The sequence below is a fragment of the Anabrus simplex genome, chromosome 1 (assembly GCF_040414725.1).
Source record: "Anabrus simplex isolate iqAnaSimp1 chromosome 1, ASM4041472v1, whole genome shotgun sequence".
NCBI lineage: Eukaryota > Metazoa > Arthropoda > Insecta > Orthoptera > Tettigoniidae > Anabrus > Anabrus simplex.
Window position 1 is genome coordinate 913,509,936 of NC_090265.1, and position 18,130 is coordinate 913,528,065.

Genomic DNA, 18,130 nt, shown 5'->3' on the forward strand with positions numbered 1-18,130 from the left:
TTTTTCTATTTAAATTTTGTTTCAATGGCTACTACACATTGAACTGGACGAGAGTCCTCTGCCAGATGTTACCAGGTTTCAAAGCCGAGGTAGATGCACTGGGAGCATGTATGGACAACAGCATCACTGCACTGCTGATGGACTTTCTTTTCAGTATTATAATTACGGTACTTGCATATCTGTTAATTTATTTGAATATAATTGTGTAGTTTTCACAGAGCATAAATTTTATTGATATAGAAATGTATCCATTGGCATGTAAGATATTCTGAAGTGTACATGGTTTTATTATTGGAGTAAGCCCATTTAGTTTATTTGGAGAATATTTTTATATGTATATATTAATGTACTGTGACAAAGTCCATTTCACTTGTTGTTTAATTCAAAATCAATTGTTAAATGGTGATGAACTTTGTGTTGTGAGTAATAAAGAACAATAAATATATTATATTTGCCTTTTCTTTATTTAATTAATAATAAACATAGACTATTACATACAAATGTCACAAATCTCAGTGATAACTCACTAGGCAAGAGGAACAATGTACAGTTGTTCATGAATTTATGATATGCGATCTGGAAATCAATACAAAATGCTCCAAATCATACAAGAAAACCTTTACGGAAAAGCACATAGATGAAGATTTCTTTTACATTCACTGAATTGCTAGCTTAGCACTTCAGTGATATTGCCTATGCTGTTTTCCAGGAAAGGTTTAACAAAATATAGTCGGTAAATGTACAGAGAGTGTCTAGACTGGAAGAAAGAAACAATTTCTTGTTGATTATCTACTAGTACACATAGAAGTCATAACTAATTCATGATATACATCTGTGTTACCTGGGGACTAGACCAATGGATGTACCACTAACACATACACACTCATCCTCACATGCACTTTCAGCCCACACAATGGTAACTAGACTACAATGTCTAAACAATAAGTACAGTACATCAGCCATACAAAAGCCATAGTCTCATTGACTCCCAGCAGGGTAACAGAAAAATATGTACACATTGAAGAAACTAGATTATCCACTCTAATTGTAGTTCAAATCTCTTGTGCTAGTAAGATGAATAAATTCTCCTCTATCACTGCAATAGTAACTCATTGGCACATAGTACCTTTACTTGAAACAGAGCTTTGTGAGTGTGATTATTTATTTTCACTTCTGGTTATGAATGTTAGAAGTGTTTCAGAAATGTATTAAAATTAATGAAATAGTGATGGCACACCATGCTAAGGTAAAAGGAATTGTGTGTGAATTCAAAAGGTGGTAATTTTTTCAACTATTCCAGAGCAACAACTACCACGATTGCCTGATGTTTTATCAGGAGTAATAAAACCTTCCTCGTCACTAATTTAAAGAAAAATTGGCACCGGTACATTCTTTCCTCTTCACTGTAACATTTGCAAGACATCTCGTCTACCAGCATTTGTTCCATGAAAACAAAATGACCCTACTTTAGAAGCAACACATACATTAAAGAAATGGCTTTGGGATAACGATATGACCTGAAAACAAAGAAGAGCTCTCTATATCTCGCTTATGGTACTTAAAAAATCGCAATGGCGATTAATCAATGTATTTGCGGAAGCATTCAGAAGAGTGAGAACACCCCATGTACAGACAGCACCCTTGTGCATGATACAATATTGCATCATGTTGTATATGAACTCTTGAACTAGCATCATTTGGCATTGTTAAGTGTAATACCAATATAGTTGGTCCATTATTTTAGAAGAATTAGAATTCAGTCTGATAAAATACTAAATACCATGCCCGACAGATTTTGTGATCAATAATGAAGTGTTAACCATAGCTTGAGCTGGTAAACATCATTAAAGCCAGGAAAACAGTTTATTTAGGCCATGTTCTATGAAATAGAAAGTATAGGCTTCTACACCTCATATTACAAGGAAAGATAGATGCCAAGCAAGGAGCTGTTAGACCACCGATGTCATGGCTCCAAAACATCAAAGACTGGACTTGCATCAACAACACTGAACAACTCTTCAAGTTGGCTAAAGAAAGGGGTGCTTTCTCCAGGCTGATAGCCAACATCTGGAGACCGGATATTTCGCTTGAAGAAGAAGAATATACATTTTAAATTGTAATGGCCTATGAGAGTTTTAAGTTCAATGCAATATATTTCGAGTAGGATATTTTCTAGCATCATATGACTGGTAATTTTTTGTAAATTTAAGTAGTGAGTAAGCTAAGTTTATCTGTCTCACTAAATTCTCACAGTTTCCACAGTAACACCTAGAAATAAATAATAATGTTATTGGCTTTTACTACTTTTACAGTTTTTGGTGATGTGGAGGTGGTGGAATTGAGTCCTTCAGGAGTCCTTTTACATGCCAGTAAATCTGCCGACATGAGGCTGATGTATTTGAGCACCACCGGACTGAGCCAGGATCAAATGTGCCAAGTTTTGGTCAGAAGGCCAGCACTTCAACTGTCTGAGCGGCTCAGCCCGGCAACACCTAGAAATCATTTCAACATTGAAGAGACTGAAAAGGTAGTGGGAGATTAAATTTATCAATGCCTTGCTCTGCAACCTGTTTATACCCAGATTAAAAATCAGAAAAATGTAGTTTGCTAATCATTGACTCAAAGTATCCCTCCATTAAAAACAAAATATTGTTTTTAAGCACATTTCTGCAATACTTCTTTGATTTAGTCCATCTTTATAGCTTTTATGATTTGTTTAACATTTCAACAATGATTCTATCATACCTCTCTAAAGAGAATTTCTGAATACTGCTTTGATTCTTACAAAAGTGCCCGGCTCCATGGCTAAATGGTTAGCATTCTAGCCTTTGGTCACAGGGGTTCCGGGTTCAATTCCTGGTAGGGTCAGGAATTTAACCATCATTGGCAGTTGTGTGCACTGATCCCCACCTACCCCAGCACTGCTGGGGTAAAGAATTTTGTATTAACATTTTCTAATTATCCCTTAGAATACTTTTTACAATGTTTAAAAAATTGCAAACACCTAAGCCAAGCCAAGTACAGCTGTCTCCACAATCCACTCACACTACCACAGTTCAGCTCCTCCAGCAAGCTGGGTTTCCTTGCCGGTGTGATAAAGAGCTACCCCCAGCAAAATTTACGGTCGCTTGGGTGACGCATGCATTTGAAGCTTCCTCGAGGCAAAGCTGTGGCTCCTCCCCCGACAGCAATTTACGACAACAGGTCAGCTAGCTTAGGTAAGAAGTGTTAGTTTTAATACTTGACACTCAAAGTCTTCAGTACCACACACTAGAGACAGCAAGAAAAATATCAACATCTTAACAGTATAGCCACTTGCACATCGTCTTGCTAAGAAAAATAGAGCCATTATATGAAATCAATTGTAATATAGAAGAATATATTTTAGTCTTGGGTTTCGGCATGTATACAGCTTTTTGAGCAATTCATTGATGGAACATGTAGAGTATGTGTTCCGATAGCCGCAGAAAAATATTTAGGTTGCCCAGCATGAACACAGAGTTAAGCGTGAATGGTTGTCTGTGATGGTGGTACATAGTGAATTTTTGTGGTGTTCCTCTTGGATTATAGGTGAAGGTTTCGCGAGTTCTATGGTGTTCTTCATTAATATAATGTGTGTTATACTTCCTGACAAATATTTTCCCTCGTTTGTCGTTGATGCATGTACATTCAGTATGCGAGTGAAACTATGAAACTTCAACGACGGTAAAATACCAGTTAAATTTTGCTGATTAGTTTAGATTAGGCTTTTTAAGTGAAAAAAAAATAATAGTTAGTCCCAGTGTACAGTATTTTTGTGAAAACCATGATTGTACTATGTATCACAATGCATCACTGGATGAAACTGTAAGTTCATTGTTTAAAATCTGCTATACATTAAGTTATGATGGTGTCGTCACTGCCTTGAATATCAATTTGGAAGTATGTGCGAGCTTGTGGTTGAAAATATTCTTGAAAGATCTTTCTTAGGTAGACCTTTCCACGAAAAATGCAGCCTTATAAAATGGTAATGTTAACCTTAGAGAGTGTAGTGGGGCTACGATTGTTTATATTTATAAAACATTTTTGCAGCGGGGGTAACGAATATGTTCACTGCACGCCAGTGATCACAAAAAATGGAGCCTTATAAAATGGTAATGTTGACTTTAGAGAGTGTAGTGGGGCTACGATTGTTTATATTTATAAAACATTTTTGCAGCGGGGGTAATGAATATGTTCACCGCATGCCACTGATCATTGGTTACCTAATTCTGCTGACATGGGAGCTGGGTGTATGTGTCGCCTTCATCATCATTTCATCCTTATCACGATACGCAGGTTGCCTACGGGTGTCAAATCAAAAGACCTGTATCAGGCCAGCCGAACTTGTCTTCAGACACTCCCTGCACTAAAAGCCATATGCCATTTTGAATCAATTGCAAAGGTACTTATAATTTCAACCATAAACTCCAGGTTCCTAAGTATCTCAGTTTACAGTAGCTGAAGTCCTTGATGAAATAATGTATTTGGTTGGTTGATAGACGTATATTACCTACCATTACAGAGTTAACGAAAGTAAACATGATCTCATACTCTAAAATTCCCCCATCATGTCAGCTAGGTAGGTAAATTTATCTGTAAAACGTATCCCTTGTCAATGTTTATTACCAACCATGCAGAAGGGATTTAGTCAAAAAGGCATAAATACCTTTTTCTGGTTGACAATTTTTTAAATGCTGTTGAATTCATAAATCAGTATTATAAGTCGATTAGAAAATGGAATGATACTACATGTAGAGGAGGTTCATTGTCAAGTTTTGAAACAGGAGAGTACTGTAATCTTAGACAGTTACCAATCTTGTCTATTCAACCATTAGTGTGGTAGTAGTCACTCTGTTAGATCAGAGACTTGAAAGAACATGTAGAATCCCAAGATTTAAAATAAGTACGGTATTATAAATTAAATGTGGCAAACCATGTAACACAGGAAAAGAGGCGAGTAAAATATTGATTGAAGCTCATTTCTGTAATAGGGTCTTACCTTCATGAAAACAGAGCTAGACAGAGTACAACTAAGTACAAAAGCCGATGATCTTGAGGTACCAAGATGTAATTTACTACACTTCTTATTTATTGTATGTCAGGTCTACAAACACTGGAGTCTGTATGTCTGTAGAGATAAAATACTCTTTCGAGATTATAAGAATTAAATCTTAAGATTTCACAAAAATCACTCACCGTAATATCTTGAAATGAAACAGGTGGAGAATTAGATTCTGTTTTGCTGGTAATTTGAGCAAATAATTGGGCTAGAAAGCCAAATATCCTTTATAGAATTGTTTGTGACTTCAGTATGGCTGTGGGTATCACTCAAACCAAAATATTCTGACAACACTCACACAGGTGGTTTACTATAAAACAATAACTAGATCTAGTCCACAGCTAACATTTTCTCATCACAGATGAAGAATAACAAGGAGACTTATTTCTCAAGTTCACCAAATTTTGCTTCCTAATAAAATATCAATATTGGCAGTTTGATTCAATGTTAATTTTAAAGAAATAACACTAATGAAACAAATCAGTCAGCTACTTCCGAAGATTTTCGCATTGCGGTACATCTTGTTCATTTTCACACTTATTTGTGAGTGTACTGAAAGCAGTTCCTCCTTCACACATAAACCTGAAGTCAAGAGCTTGCCGTCGGTGAAAGCCAGGAGAGCAGTAGTGAAACAGATGACAGTCGTCTGGATCAGGATAATATCGGTACATCTCCTTGCCATTGCAGACAAAGCCACTCGATGAATCGTGGAAATTCACAGACGATAGTGTATAGCCAGACTCTGTTGGTGGAGGAGTACTGGACTGAAGCAGGTCATCATTGATGAGGGTTGTAGAGACAGTACTTGGCTTAGGAACAGCAGGTTTCTGAAGTCCATGACTACCTCTGTGAGTATGAAATATATTTCTTGAGAAAGTTGGCAAAACATGTGACGGAGTATTGCTCTCATATTCTGGATCTTCAATAGAAGTATCTAGAAGAACATCACTGTTCTCTGTAGGCTTTGGTTCCTCTACTTCTACAGCCAATGAATGCTCGACAGTCGTTGACAAGCTAGACGTAGAAGTAGACAATGCACTTTCTGTTGATAGATTTGGTGTAGTAATATGTTCTGTTGTTGTGAATATGCTGGACATAGTCACAGGTAAAAATGTTGCTGATACCAATTCACTCACATCCCCAGAAGATAATGAAGAGGAAGCAGAAGATATCATGGTTGTTGTCTCAGAAATAGGAGCATTTGGGACAGACTGCTCAACCTCACTTGACAGGGTTACTGTTAATTTATCGACAGCTTCTTGTGTTGTACTTATTTTCTCTGTTGTTGTAGTTGTAGTTGTAGTTGTAGTTGTAGTTGTTCGTGATGACTTTTGAGATTGCTTTCCCTTATCAGGTGACTCTCCCAATATTTTATTTGTGGCATAATTAATTCCTTGGTATCTATTACGTCTGATAGGAGGTTTGCGTGAAACTGGTTTATCCTTAGAACGAATGAGAACAGGGGGAGGAGGGGGTGTTGAAAATCGAGTACGGAATGCCTCACGACTCTTGGGTGGACGGAAAAGGCTAGGGATGGTTGTTGTTGTTGTAGTAGTAGAAGATGTGGTAGAAACAATTGGTGTTTTGGTGTGGATATCTTCTGCTTTTGTTTCATTTTCATTTTCTGGAGTAGTCACAACTGACTTTGGCGATTCTTGTGTTGAAAGTGGTGTTGTGGTGATTGAGTCTTCGAACTTTACTTGAACTTCAGGAGTTAAACTAGGCTCTTTATTAGGAAGAGTTGTAGCCTCCAAGAGTATTTCTGTCTGAGACATCACTTTCTCTGTTGTAGTAAGTGTTTCACTAACATTATCAACTACATCAATGACTGGAACAGGTAGATCAGTTCCAAGTTCAGAATGAATGGGACTAGAGAGGTCGCCTAAGTTTGATTTTACATCTCGTAGCAGTTTGTTATGGGCAGCAGGAGAATCTTCATTGAGGATATCTTCAAAATTTTCTGGTTTAAGTGTAGTGGCAACAACAGGTCTATCAAGATCTTGTGATATATCATCTGTATTTAGCTCAGTAGATTTAGGAATGACACCACTCAGCGTTTCTGTAAGAACTTTCTTCTGTATCACATGTTCTGTCACTTCCTCTTCATCTTCTTCACTTAAATCCATCTTATGATATGTGGTGGTCTCTTCTAAAATTGCTTTCTCCATTGAAAATTTTCTTTCTGATAATATATTCTCATGGGATAGCTCTGGTAAGTTTGTTATTTGCTCCAATGATCTTTCTTTTTCAGGAATAGTAACTGCTTGTTCTGTAGTAGTGGTAATTGGTTTCTTGGTGGATGTTTTCTTCTTTTCTGTGTCCTCTGATGAAGCACCACCCTCATGTGCCAGTACTTGCTCTTTCAATTTTTCTACCTCTGATGATTCATCCTCTTCAGCTTCTACATAATAGTCATAGTACTCATAGTCCTGAGCTGCATCCCCTGTCGTTACACTTTTCTCTATGCTACTTAAATCTTCTTCAGATGCATTTAGCTTCTTCAAAAGATGATGTACTTTGTGTTTCAGAGTCTCTTCATTTTCAATTTTTTCTGATGTGTTTGTCCTGGATCTTTCATCACCCTCATCTTCCAGTGATTCTTCTGCAATTTCTTTGCTCTCATTCTTTTCTTCTACTTTCAAATGAGTATTCTTTACAGACTTGTTGTCTTTCTGAATCATACTACTATCTTCATCCTCTTTACTGTTTTCCTGCAATGATCCAATACCTTCATCTATAATTTCTTTGCTTGATTTCTCATTAGATTCAGCATCCTCCTTTGTAACTTCAGGATATTTGTCAGACTGTCTACTTTCATCAGCACCTTCTGTACTTTCAATTCCTGCTGATCCTCTGTCCATTTTTGTGACTTCCTGGCTCAAATCTTTGCTAACATTTTGATCTTCCAGCATGTCACTTCTTGATCCCTGCTCTTCACCACTGCTGTCTTCACTGCTGTTCTTCGAGTGCAGCTTTTTATGAATATCAGCTTCTTCTTCACTTTCTTCTTGTGGTGATAAATCTTCTGCTGCCACATTACTTGCCTCATCACTCTCTTGCTCTTTTGCTGTTGAGTTATCTGAATTTTCTATTGTACCGTTAGCTTGTTCCTCTTGCATGTTGTCAGTTCCTAGTTCATCTTCTAAAGATCCTTTATCATTGTCTTCAGTTGAATACACTTCATAGCTTGGTGCATCGTTCACCTTGGTGGCAGGGTCTTTGTAAGTCTTGGCTTCTTCATTGTCATCTACATAGTCATAGTATTCTTCCTCTGTCTCATTATTCTTTTCAGTCTCACGTTTATACCTATGACTCTTCTTCAAGTGATCATGTTTTGAAGCTACAGCATGGAGTTTCTTGAAGGATGATACGGTTCCCTTATTATCTTTTTCTACCTGCTTAATTTTAGAGAAGACTACCTCTCTTTCTACGATACTAAATTTCTTTTTAAAATCTTCAAATGGGAATGGCTTCTTCATAGATTTAAGCTTATGATGAGAAGACAGAACCTTTCTGAGATTTTTGGAACCATGTTTGATATGTTTAGGACTAATTTCCCGTCTCACTCGGGATTTCTTGCCAGATGTCTTTCCAAACTTGTGCTCTGGAGCTGAATAGAGTTCACAGTCAACTTCCCGCCAAGCATCACAATTTCCCTCAGGTTGATTGAACACAGTTCCACTGGGACACACAAATGTGGACACTAATTGCATTACTCCGTTGTTTTTCTGACACAGATGGAAGCTTTTGCACTGAGTCTCGACGTCTGCATAAAGGCCCTCGTCGGTCTTATCTGCACAAGTGAAGTCTGTTTCTGGCAAGTCATCTAGAGTGTAGCTAGGGCCGTCTGGATCTGTGGACAATGTAGATAGGATATTATTAATATAACTGTGAATAATACTATTTTTAATCAGCAACTTATATGAACAAAAAAGCTGTTTCATTGAACAAGGATTATAGCATATAGAATATTTTCATTTTTTTTCAGTCTGTCAAATCATGAAATGTAATATTTAGAACACTGTAACATACCTGTAAGAGAACTGGAAAAAAATTACATGGTTAATTTTAAGTCTATACATGTATCTAGAACATCTACATATTCCAATTTTAATCTGGAGATTCTTCCCCCTATATTACAGAAAAAGCTGAATTTTGTGTAAATAGGGTTTATCAAGAGCATCATGGATGTGTTACTGTCAAGTAAACTAGTGGAAAATTGCCATATATAAAAACGATAGGAAGATGTAAAGAAAACACATAATAGAATAAAGATAAAGAGGTCAGTATGGGGAGAGAGAGCAACTGTCGTTTATCTTCTAGTGTCTTCTTATTTCCTGTCTTTTATCCAGCTTTCTTCTTATCTGACACTTCACATATCAATATTTTTCGTAATGATCAGTGCAATGAGTACTGACATCCACACTCCTGATGAACCTGGAGAGCAGAAATTAACGTGATGGGGGATGGGAAGTAATAGATGTAAAAGAACTGTGACAGATGAGGAGAGAGTCATCTGCAATTACCAAGCACTGTTTTTTTTTTTTTTTTTTTGCTTTTTCATCCTTCCATTTTTTTATTTCTTTATAATCTTTCCTCAAGACATCCATTTCACCCCCATCATTTACTATTTTTTAAATTCTGCATTTGACAAATCATAGGTGAAACTGACATGATTTCAGAGTTTTAATTATATTGGGGTATCCAAATCCTTTTCTGTTATTCTTTCTTAACCTGACATGAGAAGGATCAACTTCGTCACATCGAAACCTTACACTATTTTTTGATGTGTAGCATTTAATTATAGAAGACTCTTGCCCAAATTCTTCTCTGCCAGTACAAACTGATTTAGTTTAGTAAAAGTAGCATGAAGTGCCGCTTCCAGTAAGATTTCTGCACTGTGTTGTTTGAGTCATCAGATCATAGACTGGTTCGATGCATCTCTCCATACCCTATCCTGTGCTAACCTTTTGATTTCTACATAACTACTACATCCTACATCTGCTCTAATTTGCTTGTCATTTTATACATTGGTCTGCCCCTATCATTCTTACTGCCTACACTTCCCTCAAAAACCAATTGTATAAGTCCTGGGTGTTTTAAGATGTGTCCTATCATTCTCTCTCTTCTTCTTATAAAATTTTGCCACATGATTCTCGATTCAGTATCTCTTCATTCGTGATTCAATCTACCTATTTCACCTTCATCATTGTCCGCCTCTGTAGCATAACGGTTAGCACTATTAGGTGCCATACTTTGGGGCTCGGGGTCAATTCCCGGTACTGCAAGAAATTTAAGAATGGCAGGAGGGCTGGTATGTGGTTGAAATGGTACATGCAGCTCACCTCCATCAGCGGTGGTGTGCCTGAAAAGAGCTGCATCACCTCAGGATGAGGACACAAGTTTACTTTATATTACTTACCTTCATCATTCTTCTGCAACACCACATTTCAAAAGCTTCTATTCTCTTTCTTTCTGAGCTAGTTATCGTCCATGTTTCACTTCCATACAATGCCATGCTCCAGACAAAAGTCTTCATAAACATCTTTCTAATTCCTATATCAATGTGCAAGATGAGCAAATTTATTTTCTTAAGAAAGTTCTTCCTTGCTTGTGCTAGTCTGAATTTTATGTCCTACTTATGTCATTGTTAGTTATTTTACTACCACAGTAACAATATTCATCTACTTCCTTTAAGACCTCATTTCCTAATCTAATATTTCAGGCATCACCAGACTTCGTTCGACTCCACTCCATTACTTTTGTCTGGGACATTTATTTTCATCTTGTACTCTGTCTGACTTGTTGGCTGAATGGTCAGCGTACTGGCCTCCGGTTCAGAGGGTCCTGGGTTCGATTCCCGGCCGGGTTGGGGATTTTAACCTTCATTGGTTAATTCCAGTGGCCTGGGGGCTGGGTGTTTGTGCTGTCCCCAACATCCCTGCAACTTACAAACCACATACAACACTATCCTCCACCACAATAACACGCAGTTACCCAGACATGGCAGATGCCGCCCACCCTCATCGGAGGGTCTGCCTTACAAGGGCTGCACTCGGCTAGGAATAGCCACATGAAATTAATTAATTAAATCTTGTACTCCTTCCCCAAGACTCTGTCCGTACCATGCAGCAATTTCTCCAGACCTTTTTCAGAGTCAGATAAAGAAACAACATCATCAGCAAATCTCTGGGTTTTGATTTCTGCTCCCTGAATTGAAATTCCCTTTCCAAATACCGCTTTGATTTCATTTATTGCCTGTTCTATATAAACATTGAAAAGGAGAGGCAACAAACTGCAGCCTTGCCTCTCTCCTTTCTGGACTGCTGCCTCTTCTACAATGATCTCTACATATCCTTACCATTGCAGACTGATTTTTGTACAGATTATAGATAATTCTCCTTTCCCAGTATCTGATCACTATCACCTTCAGAATCTCAAATAGCTTGGTCCAGTCAGCATTATCAAACACCTTTTCTAGACCTACAAATGCCATATACATGGGCTTGTCTTTCTTAATTCGGTCCTCCAAGATCAGACGTAAAGTCAGGATTGCTTTATGTATTCCTACATTTCTTCTGAATTCATTCTTCTCCCAACTCAATTTCAACTTGTCTTTCCATTCTTCTATAAATAATATGTGTTAAAGTTTTGCAAGCATATGATACTAAACTAGTGGTGCGGTAGTTTTCACACTTGTCAGCACTGGATTTCTTGTGAATAAGGTATAACTACATTCTGCCAAAAATCGGGTAAGTTACAAGATTGTGAGGAACTGCAAAATGACCTCGATTATGTTGTGAGATGGACAGTAGGCAATGGTATGATGATAAACAGGGTTAAAAGTCAGGTTGTGAGTTTCACAAATAGGAAAAGTCCTCTGAGTTTGAATTACTGCGTTGATGGGGTGGAAGTTCCTTTTCGGGATCATTGTAAGTATCTGGGTGTTAATATAAGGAAAGATCTTCACTGGGGTAATCACATAAATGGGATTTTAAATAAAGGATACAGATCTCAGCACATGGTTAGGAGGGTGTTTAGGGGTTGTAGTAAGGATGTAAAGGAGAGGGCTTATAAGTCTCTGGTAAGGACCCAACTAGAGTATTGTTCCAGTGTATGGGACCCTTGCCAGGATTACTTGATTCAAGAACTGGAAAAAATCCAAAGAAAAGCAACTCAATTTGTTCTGGGTGATTTCCGACAAAAGAGTAGCATCAAGAAGTTAATATAAAGAACCACCTAATCAATTCTTGATTATACTCATCGATACGGTCATGAAATGGACGACTTGTAATAAAAAGAGTAGCGTTACAAAAATGTTGCAAAGTTTGGGCAGGGAAGAACTGGAAGAAAGGAGACAAGCTGTTCGACTGAGTGGTATGTTGATATAGATGTTGCTTCCCATAGGGAATCTGAAATATTTGTCCCGAATGAGTAAATTTATAGTACCAATATAAATATAATACCAATATAAACGCTGGCAACCAGGAATGAGTTAGCTGGAAAATTTATAATGTCCAATAACGGACCATTTATATTGGTATTATAAATTTACTCATTCAGGAAAAATATTTCAGATTCCCTATGGGAATCAACATCTATATCATCTGATTGCCAAGCAGGCATCAATTTTTGGTAATGAGACAAAGGCTCTCATAGTGCATTGGCACTGCCGGTGGCTCCAAATAGCCTACGCAGTGGCCTCCACGGTATGCACTAGCCATGCGTCTTGGTAGGTGTGCTAGGTACCAAATGATGAGCCCAACCTAGCACACGGGGGCGAAACGCTGGCAACCAGGAATGAGTTAGCTGGAAAATTTATAATGTCCAATAACGGACCATTTATATTGGTATTATGAGTGGTATGTTCCGAGCTGTCAGCGGAGAAATGGCATGGAATGACATTAGTAGACGAATAAGTTTGAGTGGCGTCTTTAAAAGTAGGAAAGATCACAATATGAAGATAAAGTTGGAATACAAGAGGACAAATTGGGGCAAATATTCATTTATAGGAAGGGGAGTTAGGGATTGGAATAACTTACCAAGGGAGATGTTCAATAAATTTCCAATGTCATTGAAATCATTTAAGAAAAGGCTAGGAAAACAACAGATAGGGAACCTGTCACCTGGGTGACTGCCCTAAATGCAGATCAGTATTGATTGATTGATTGATTCATTGATTGATTGATTGATTGATTGATTGATTGATTGATTGATTGATTGATTGATTGATTGATTGATTGATTGATTGATTGATTGATTGATTGATTGATTGGATGGCACTTCTCCTGTATCATACATCTTACACACTAAACAGTATAACCCTGCCATGCTGGTTTCTCCTAAGGCAATCAGTAATTCAGAAGGAATGTCATCAATTCCCAGTGCCTTGTTCCTACTTAGATCTCTCATAGCTCTGTCAAATTCTGATCTCAAAATTGGTCTCCCATTTCATCAGCATTAACAGCCTCTTCTTGTTTCAGAACCCTATCATCTACTTCTCTAACTTGATACAACTGTTGGATATGTTCCTGCCACCTTTTTGCCTTATCTTCTTTCCTTATAAGTGGCTTTCCCCCTGAACTCTTAATATTCATACACCTAGCTTTCCTCTCCAAAGGTTTCCTTGATTTTGCTGTATGCAGCATCTACTTTTCCTAGGACCATTAGACTACAACCTTCAACATCCTTGCACTTCTCTTTCAGCCATACTTCCTTAGCTGTCCTGCACTTTTATCTACTTCATTCTTGATTCACCTGTATTCTTTTCTGCCTCCTCCCTCATCATTTGTCAAACAGGTCTAGTATTTGCTGAGTTACTCATTGATTCTTAGTTGATTTTTCCTTTCTTCCTTTACTCACCAACGTTACTGATATCATTATTCCCAACTGTCTATTCTTCCTCTACTGTGTTTCCTTCAGCCTTTTCATTTAGTCCTTTTGCAACATGCTCCTTGAAACAATCCCTCATACTCCTTTCTTTCAGCTTGTCTAGATCCCATCTCCTTGCACTCCTTCCTTTCTTCAATTTTTTTAACTTCAGATGACATTTTATGACTAACAAGTTGTGGTTGATGGTTATGAATTTCATGTTTTTGGTTCGTATTATTACTTGTATATTAACAAGTTGTGCTCAAAGTTCACATCTTCTCCTGGGAAAGTCTTGCAATCCAACACTGGTTTATGAATCTCTGCCTAGTCTTAATAAAATCTATTTGATACCCTCCAATGTCTCCAGGTCTTGTGCAAATTTACAGCCATCGTTTGTGGTGTTTGAACCAAGTGTTAGCAAGGACTAAATTATGATCGGTGCAGAATTCAACCAGCTGACTTCCTCTTTCATTCCTTTGTCCCAATCTGAATTCCCCTACTGTTACCTTCTATTCCTTGGCCTAGCACTCCATACAAGTCTCCCATCACAAGTAGATTTTCGTGAACTTTTACATACTCTATTAAATCAACTATCTCTTCATATAATCTTTCGATTTCTTCATTATCTGCTGAAGTAGTAGGCAAATAGATCTGCACAATTGCGGTGGGTATTGGTTTGGTGTCTATCCTGACAACAATAATCCTTTCACTATGCTGGTTGTAATAGCTTACCTGTTGCCCTATTTCCTTATTCATTATTAAACCAACTCCTGCATTTCCCCTGTTTGATTTTGTGTTGATAATTCTGTAGTCGCCTGACCAGAAATCCTTCTCTTCCTGCCAATGTACTGCACTTACACCAACTACATCTAACTTTAGTCTATTTCCATTTTCAGATTCTCTAACCTACCACAACAATTCAAAGTTCTAGCATTCCATGCTCCAATTTGCAGAATGTCAGTATTCATCTTCCTGATGATTGCCCCCTCTCGTGTAATCCCCACCCGGAGACCTGAATGGAGGGCTATTTTATCTCTGGAATATTTTACCTGGGAGGAATCCATCATCAGTACATCATTCATACAGAGAGTTGCATGTCCTCGGGAGTTAGTTGCAGCTGTAGTTTCCCATTGCTTCCAGCCGTATAGCAGTATCAACACAGCTAAGCCATGTTAAGTATCATTACAAGACCATATCAGTCAATCATTTAGACTGCCACCCTTGAAACTTCTGAAAGGCTGTTAACCCCCTTTTTGATGAATCATTTGTTAGTCTGGTCTCTCAGCAGATACTCATCTGATATGGTTGCACCTACAACTCGGCTACCTGCTTCATTGGGATGCGCAAGCCTCCCCACCATGGCATGGTTGTGTGGTTCACATGGGAAGTACTATGAAATAAATAGTGGACACCCTCAACATAAGATGTTACCAGTACAGCAAAGCTTACATCATCCCTGCTTGTGAATCATAACCATATGGAGGCAAGTGAACAGGGAGATTTCACTTTTCTAATCTGAATTTTAAATTTAATTTATATCATAATTCTTTCTATTAGAAGTTGATATAATAAAATTAAATCGAATGGCATTGATGCAAACTTCCAAAATTTATGAATGTTTAATGGTTTTGAAAGTCAAAGTACCAATTTAAGAACAAGATCAAGTTGAGAATATGGAGTTCATACTCTGTAAATGCATATTGTAATGAATCTATTTGAAAGTTTTGGTGATTCCTTATAGTGAAACATATACACCTCAATAATAAGATCATGAAGATAAGATATGAAACATAAAATGAAGGGCAGGCTATAAGAAGTATTCAAGCAAGTGATTTTTTTTTTTTTTTTCTTTTTGGGGTCAAATATAGGAATGGACTAGGCAGAACAGGTGGAATTTGTAACTGGCCATTCTTGATTTTCCCCCTGATTTTAAACAGATACTGAACAGATACAGGAATACAGGAGTGATTGCAGCATCAAACCTGACCAAGGCTTGGCTATCCTAAAAGAAATATATAATTATGCATATTTCATCTGATTTTACTCCGTAAAGCTGTCGGTGAATATGAAAGAACTTAAGACAAAAGTAAAGTATGGTAATAAAAGTACCAAGGCCTAGGCTATACATTTTGCACATTAATAACATGAAATACAAAACATTGAAACATAAACAGAATAGAAATAAGACATATTTCAAATTTTTAAAAAAATAAATGAAACAATAGTTTAATCCCCAGATACTACTGTCTTCAAAAACTACTGAAGTGTTGAAGGTTTGTAAGAAGAGGTCACCTCAAAAATTGAGCAAGTCTCTTTAATTTAGAAAGAAAAAAAAGACAACTTGTTTTGTATACAAGAATACAAGAATCTAGAAAGAAATTCAAGAAACAGTTATGTCTGTTGGGCAACATTTATTTGTCAATTGAATATTTTTGGGTCTGAAACCAGAAAGGATTCATTTTTGTATCTTTTGAAGGAGTCCTTATGAATTAATTAGAGTATACAAAATGGTTGAAAGGAGAAAGAACTAGAGTTGAAAACTAGAGAGGATTAATTTTGTACCTTCTCAATGATTTCTTATGTAATGAATACTAGAAAATTAATTTGTTACAGAAATGAAAGACATAAAAAAAAGGTTACAACACAGGTCATCTTCGAGGCTTATCAATGAATATTTCTGCTGTTCAAGCAAATATATAAGGTACTTGACTAATGTTATGAGATAATACTAAAAGTTATGATACAAGGACACTATTAGTTTTTGAACTAACCTCTTCTTTGCATTTCTACAGCCATACAGTCTCATGCTTTAGGTTTGGTACAGTCACAGTCAAGTCTACTCAAAATACAAGTTTCTTTTTTACCATGTGCACTGCTAACCAGGGTGGACTGGAATCTTTTATATAGAAATTTGAGGTAAATTTTTGCAGAGAGAAGCAATCTATTTCCTCTTCAATACAGTATTGTATTTAAAGATGAATGCAATCACAAGAGGCAATGCTTGCTGTATCAGCAGGTTACATATACGTTAATGAAGCAAGTACAGTATAGGGGTAAGTTCAAAAGTAGGTTCTATTTTTAAGAGAGTGAGATTATATGATAGGAACTAATGAAAACTCTTTCTTGGACACAGTTCACTTTTTCTTTCTATATAATCTTCAAATTTATAGAAATATTCACCATTGCAGGTACCAAATTAAATTCCATGATTTAGGGATAGACAGTGACACCTAGCTTTGGTTTATTCTTGGCAGAATCCTCAGATGAAAATTGCTTAACCCATGCACGTACTTCCTGTTTGCAACCCAAGAACCAGGCAAGTAGGTGGAAAACACCTTCCCAGCATATCTCTGAGAACATCTGTTATACAGTCTATATGGACAATTCTCAAACTTTCTCTAATCTGGTAAACCGAAAATGACTGTAAGATATAAATACAGAGAACTACAAATTGTAAATTTGATTGGATTTAAAACTAATTTCTTCATCAGAAGTAGGTGTTAATTACTATAAAATGGTTTAAGAAACCAGTACTTACTTTCAGTCATCTGATGATGAGTTTATTATATTATTAATTCATTTAGTAAATGAGTTAATATTAATTCTTTCAATTATGATTAACTGTTATGGTATCAAATGTTGCAAAACAAAGCCATCTCTGTACAGGCCAGGCAGGCTCTTGTAGGAGTAGAAGGTAAAGGTTTCCACTATCCATAACCTCAGCTTGAAGCGAGATGGAGTGGTTAGCTGTGTACGTCTTTGCCCTCAGAAATTAACCTGATATTCATTTTTGGTGTAGGCTGTATAGAAACTCAAGGCCATGTGTCTCTCTGCAGAAGCGGAAATCTTGTTTCTTACATTTTTTATTACCTAACAGGGAATCAAACCCACATCATCCAAGTGAACTGAGCACACTTTACCATCTCAGCAAGGCATCTTTTCATCAAGTGTTCCTCAAGGCTATAATCATAAGAAATACCAGGGAAACCAGTTTTCTTCTCACAGATTCAGCTGACTAATGTCATTGACTACTGACAAGACTAAATATGCAACTTTTAACCCATTGTGGTTGAATCTTTTGCTGGTGTCATCTTGTACTACTTGTATTAACAATAAGCGTGATATGGACCTACAAAAGTTGATCTGCAATGAAATGATTTTGTTTTTATAGCATATATA

At 37.0% G+C, this 18,130-nt stretch overlaps 1 protein-coding gene across 1 annotated transcript in view; it reads right to left on the minus strand.

Annotated features, from left to right (window-relative positions):
• Positions 1–441: 441 nt before the first annotated feature.
• The window catches only part of LOC136857494 (uncharacterized), a 218,715-nt gene continuing 201,026 nt past the window's right edge, over positions 442–18,130 (minus strand). The window contains exon 8 of the mRNA XM_067136195.2: positions 442–8,933. Coding sequence (XP_066992296.2) covers positions 5,569–8,933 — 3,365 coding nt within the window. The 3' untranslated portion in view covers positions 442–5,568. The remainder of the gene's footprint in view (positions 8,934–18,130) is intronic.